General features: G+C 37.5%; 1 protein-coding gene across 1 annotated transcript in view; it reads right to left on the bottom strand.

Annotated features, from left to right (window-relative positions):
* Positions 1-1343: 1343 nt before the first annotated feature.
* Positions 1344-6194, bottom strand: part of COL3A1 (collagen type III alpha 1 chain) — a 39242-nt gene continuing 34391 nt past the window's right edge. The window contains exons 46-51 of the mRNA XM_027590457.2: positions 5964-6017; positions 5762-5869; positions 4611-4908; positions 3371-3558; positions 2721-2963; positions 1344-1765 (exon numbers count right to left, since the gene is read on the bottom strand). Of these exons, the coding sequence (XP_027446258.1) occupies positions 1619-1765; positions 2721-2963; positions 3371-3558; positions 4611-4908; positions 5762-5869; positions 5964-6017 (1038 nt within the window). The 3' untranslated portion in view covers positions 1344-1618. The remainder of the gene's footprint in view (positions 1766-2720; positions 2964-3370; positions 3559-4610; positions 4909-5761; positions 5870-5963; positions 6018-6194) is intronic.

The following is a 6194-nucleotide window of genomic DNA, read 5'->3' as shown; positions in this document are numbered from 1 at the left end:
TTCTGTCTTTCTATCTCTCTCTCTCTCTCTCTCCATATCTCCGTATGTGTGTGTGTGTGTATATATATTTCTGGAAAGATGCACAAGAAGCTGTTAACATTGGTTTCCTCTAACATGGAGGGTAAGTGGACGTCTTGACGTGACATTTGGCTGATGGAATTTTTATTTTTGAAAGTAGTATTATTGTTATAAACCATACAGAGTAAGCAAACATCAAACTATAAAGTCAGATGTGCAAGACCATACTTACAGTAACTAAAAGAATAAGAATTTGAAGGTAGAAAAGGGCCAAGAGGGCAATGAGACAGTGTGTAGCAGTGGTAGAAAAGCCTCAACTTGCAATTATTCTTAATTGTTTTGCTAGACACTGCTTACTTCCAGTAGATTACTGGCATCTTCCTCCCTGATTCCTCCCCTTTTGGGGACAACTGAATTTACTATGTTAGTATTTCCAGGGATTGATTCAAAGAGCATGCCCTCAGTTTTCACTGAATATGATCTAAAAATCCTCAAGATTCCCCATTGAGCATTCTCTCTCTTCTGAACATAGCTCATATTCTTGAGGTCGTTGCATTATTAAGCTAGAGAGTTCGAATTCAATACGTTTTTTTCAAGAAGATCACCAGAGTTCTAGAGTGTACACATGCATTTCTTATATCTATTAAAGTGACAAAAACCAGGAATGTTTTATTATGATATTTTATTATGGGTGTCTGTAGGAAAAAAAAAAAGATCAACAACCACATACAAGCTCACAAAGTTAAATTTCAACACATTCTGTGTTACTGTGACAAAAGAAGCCCCATTATTTGTTTTTTGTTGTTGTTGACTTTTACAGGATCAAGGGAGAGAGTTCCCTGAAGTGACACACCAATAGATTTTTTTGACAGGAGACATGTACAGATGGTGTGCATTTATGTTTTGAATGTAAGGCAACAATTCTGACCTAGAGTTTTTAAAGTGAAAATACATTAGCACCATAACATGTGTCTTTAAAGCCTTCCCAAATATCGGTAATCTTGATCATTTCAGCAATGACAAGAAAAGAGAAAAGCACCTTTAAAAGCAGTTGATACCCAAGATTAAAATAATTGTAGGTTTTAAAATAATTCTTCAAATTCTTGTACTATACTTTTTACCAATATTTTAGGAAATTATATAAATTTTTTCATCTTCTGGGACTTCTAGAATTCCTCTGTATTTCTGACCAGGTTGAGGTAGTTGAAACAGGGAGGTCTTTTCTAATTTCATGTTGACTATTTCAGAAAGAAAGATTATCTTTTAATGGTAAGCCTAGTCATTGCTCTGCAAATGGGCTAGGATTCAAAGAATATAACACAGTGTTATTGTAAGAGTGTTGAAGTTTATTTATTATAGCACCATTGAGACATTTTGAAATTGGAATTGGTAAAAAAATAGAACAAAAAGCATTTGAACTGTATTTGGTGTAACAGCAAAAAAAAAAATATCCTTTTTTGCCAAATTATACTTTTTCCAAAACTTTTGGAAATAAATAACTGGAATTGAGTTGGTCACTTGTACTGGTTGACAAGGTTAGAACGAGAGGAACACATATGGAGTGTGAAATTTTTTGCTGGGGTTTCAGATAGAGTTTGGTTTATAAAAAGCAAACAGGGCCAATGTCCACACCAAATTCTTGATCAGGACCACCAATATCATAGGGTGCAATATCTACAATAGGTAGTCTCACGGCCTTGCGCGTTCGATATTCGAAGACTGTTTTGCCCCATTCCCCAGTGTGTTTCTGTAAAAAAGAGGAAAAAAATGTGAGGTATCATGACATTACAATTACTTAGACACTTCCTCTGACTGACCAAGTTTAAAAGCATAGTGTGCCCTAAAGGTGTTGCCAACTTGCCATGCTATCTTCCATGCATATGAGACCTCTTCCATTTTAAAGTTATAATCATCCCAGATAATAAACCCTATTGGGCTTTTTTAGATTGAGAGAGACAGCATGTGCACATGAGGGGGCAGGTGTTGCGGGAGAGGGAGAGAGAATCTCAAGCAGGATCTACCCCCAGTGCAGAGCCCCACATGGGGCTTGATCTCACAACCCTGAGATCATGACCTAAGCAGAAATCAAGAGTTGGACGCTTAACCGACTGAGCCACCCAGGCACCCTAATAAGCCATATTGTTAACCAAAAGCATTATAGAGCTTTAAGGTGCATTCAGTAGAGAGTGCCAATAGCCAGCCCATTTTCAGGAGGCCTGGTTCTGTCTGGTCACTGCTACCAGGTATACGGTTGGTTTACTAAAAAGTGAATGAGTCTCTCATGATGGAATTTGCTAATATTAGAAGTGAATTCTCCCTTTGCTTATAAATGATAACAAAGAAAAGATTTAAAGCTACCCTTTAAAATTAAAGAGAAAGCAGAGATTTTTAGATTGAGTCCATATGATAGCTATTACGGAGAATGTATAGTAACCACCCAGATTATCTGATAAAGTTTATATTATGAATTTAAATTTCTACTGATTTCATTTCAACTCCTTTCACCTGGAGGTTGAGAAGATATATATTTTTGTGTGTGGTATTTAATATTCCCTGCAATGAACCAGTAGATCCTACATAACTCACACCAAATGTTATCTTTTATTCACCCTCATTATTTTTTCTTCTTTTCAAAATAGCATGATTAAACTAGAAATGCTAAGATCATTATGATCCATGCCTTTAAAAATGTTATTACTTACAGTGCAACCATCCTCCAGGACTGTGTATGTGAATTTGCTATTTCCTTCAGCCTTGAATTCACCTTCATTTGAGCCCATCAGCCTCAAGGCTTTCTTTACATTCCCACTGGCATGATCCATGTATGCAATGCTATTCTTGCAGTGATACGTGATGTTCTGGGAGGCCCGGCTGGAGAGAAGTCGGAGGAAGGCCAGCTGGACATCAAGGACATCTTCAGGAAGTTCAGGATTGCCATAGCTAAACTGTGATAGGCGAAAAACACAACTGATCAAACATCTTCGTTGCAACCATATGTCCTGAAGGATTCATGCAGTATAGTATGGTCATTATAATGCAGGTTATTCATATATTTTATGTATGAATATTTTATATGTGAATATGTTCTTTTGCGTGTGTAACATATTAATGCTAGAGTAAAAGAGGTGTTAAGAATTGAAAGAAAGGTGGTTGCATACAACAAATAATTCGATCTAACTTAGCTTTGGGAGAGAAGGTATAAAAGTTATAAAGGTAGTCACCTGAATATATAAGGCCATTTGGGTTCTCCTATTTAGTAACTAATTTAACATTGTGATGAAAAACTGGGAGGAATCAAAAAAGTTAGGTAAGTAGGAATGACTTGGTTAACAAGTGGTATATCCATTATTACCTGAAAACCACCATCCATGGATTCTCCAAACCAAACATGTTTCTTCTCAGCACCAGAATCTGTCCACCAGTTCTTACGTGGCACAGTCCAAGGACTGGCATTTATGCACGTTTCCCCAGTTTCCATATTGCAGAATACTTTAATAGCGTCCAGCTTGCAACCTTGGTTAGGATCAACCCAATATTCTCCTGAATAGTCACAAAAAAGAATAATGGGAATTGGTTACAAAATCCAGTAGTGAAGTTTGGGCCAGAATTATTTTGTTTGTTTACCTGGTAAAGCATTCATAATGTTGTTTGCTAATTTATTTGTATTTTATAGTACAATATAATACAGAAACTTTTTACTGAAATTGTGGAGATTAAAAAGAGTTAGGTATAATAATTAGAAAATACTGAAGTAAAATATAGCTTCTTGATATGGAACAATGATGATATACTTAGCCAAGACATTTTGATTGGTGTATTGTATTTATTGAAATCTCTCCCTCTTTTTAAGATGATTATCTGTTTAATGTGGTTTTGCTAAATATTGTAAGCTTTCTGTCTAATCTAGATTTATGCCAGTAAGTTTAACCCAAAGTCCCCGTGACTGATGTTGTTCTCTTTCTTAAGTAATTTTCAGAAATGACTCCTAACAAAGGCAATGTTCCATGTCAAGGTATCTGAAAGCCTGAAATAATTTTTGCCTTTCAGAAAGAATTAACCCAATATGTGTAAAATCTTACAGTATTACAATATTTGATTTAATTTTATATAAGTCTGGGGTGTTTCATTTAACTGTTTCTTAATATGAAAAAGCTAATAATTAGATTTATCACAAAAATTAATCTCATTAAATAAAGATTGCAAAAGTTAAGTTGCAAATTATGTCTGTATCAAGTTATATAAATTTTGTCCCGAAAACACAATGATCTATGTTGCTTTATCACTCAAACAACTTTGGAATGATATGCAGAAACATCCCAAACTCTGACTTATTTTAAAATTTCTACAAGACTGTCTTGAAATTTTCCTACATTTGGAATATTTGGGTTATTTATGTTCCATCTTAAGGATACCTGCAGTGTATACTTTCTGGATATATCAAGCAGTTTCAATTCAACCAACATTCTTTAAGTACTATTTCTGCTATAAAATATTTTCTATGCACAGTGAAACTTTTCTCTTCCCCCAATTCTCATCTAAGCAGCTTTCTCTGTAATCTTGTTGCCATGAGCCTGAAAGACTCCCCCACATACCGCTCTTGAGTTCAGGATGGCAAAATTTCAGGTCTCGGCAGTTCCGAGCAGGGTGTTTACGGGACCCATCAGGACTAATGAGGCTTTCTAGTTGTCCGTTGACTGATTTGAGTGAAGTCATAATCTCCTCAGTGTTGATTTTGAAATCCATCGGTTCATCTCCATAGTATGGGGCAAAACCACCAGCTTTTTCAGCCCCTCCGAGAGAACCCAGGGAAACAGCCCCGCCACCACAACACGGACCAGGAGCACCAGGAGGTCCAGGCGGGCCCGGTTGTCCTGGGTGGCCTGGGGAGCCCTGGGATGGGTAAGAACAGGCGTCACAGAGGTGTACTCGCTCTTCGCGGAAAGAATACGTTGCTGGGTCAATACAATGCATCAGAACCAACCAATATGTCATCATAATTATTTTAAGAAAGGTTTACTTGAGTCGTTTTGTGATCAAATGATAACCAATGATAATAAATTCGTTGCCATGAAATTTATTGCGTTCCCCTGGGTACAAATCAGTGGAGTGAGAGCACAAATTTTACTCTAGCATGTTTCCTTCTGAATAAATGATACAAACACTTCTAACTCTGACATGCCAGAGGGAATCTGATCAGGAAACCTAGATTCTGATCCCAGATTTGTCATTAACTTTCTGTCTTTGGGCTGATCACTATTTGTGTTTCAATTACCAAATGTGTAACTCGTGGGGATAATGGTTTTTATTCCGTTTATGCCAAAGATGTGGGATAGGAAGGTATTGGGAATGATGGTATTGGTCGCAAAACAGGAATCTTGGAAGCTGTTTGAGAAGATGTGCTACATGCTTGCCAGTCATTACAATGGTCATAATTGTGCGATCTCCAGCGTGAGATCAATGCTTGCAGAGTTCATTTGGTTAATTGGGCTTTTGTCTTTATTCTGGGATAATGACTGCTCTCTCATCAAACGGTAAAAAAAACTTCATTTTTTTTTTTCTCTTGTTGTTATAGTGTGACGGAGAAAGAGTAGAGAATCTCTAAAAGTCATTGTTGATTTTCTAAATTAAGTTGGGTGTTTGTATTGTACTGAACTCACTATCTAGCTTCCAAACCTTACAAAGTGTTTCTGAAACCTGAAGACTGTAGCAAATTAAACCCGCATATTTGTGAGTGCGGTCTTACCTCAGAGCCTCTTTCACCTCTGTTCCCTCGAGGCCCTGGCGGTCCAATGGGACCCGGATGTCCGCTCGTGCCATCTTTGCCTGGGGGCCCACTGGGTCCAACAGGTCCCTAGAAAATGATCATGATATCACAATGCTAGGATATCTTCCTGCTAGAATGTCTGAAAAATATGGATCTTCCAGTATCTTTCTATGCCACTTACTCGGGGGCCTGCAGGTCCTGGGCTACCAACGGCACCTTGGTGACCAGCGGGACCCTGAGAGGAAAAGAAGGGTAAATATGAAGGAAGACTTATCAAAGATTTAGGAAACTGTACATTCAAGATCAAATCAAGAAACATGGGGGTCATGATGGAATATGATTGCCTTCTTCTTTAATCTCCCCATTGCCTCATGCCAACTACTCTTTCAACCAAGCCCTCGAATCCATGTCT

This window comes from Zalophus californianus, chromosome 3 (genome assembly GCF_009762305.2).
Source record: "Zalophus californianus isolate mZalCal1 chromosome 3, mZalCal1.pri.v2, whole genome shotgun sequence".
In the NCBI taxonomy this organism is placed as follows: domain Eukaryota; kingdom Metazoa; phylum Chordata; class Mammalia; order Carnivora; family Otariidae; genus Zalophus; species Zalophus californianus.
Note: the sequence above shows the minus strand (reverse complement) of the source record. Positions and strands in the feature narration are given on the sequence as shown.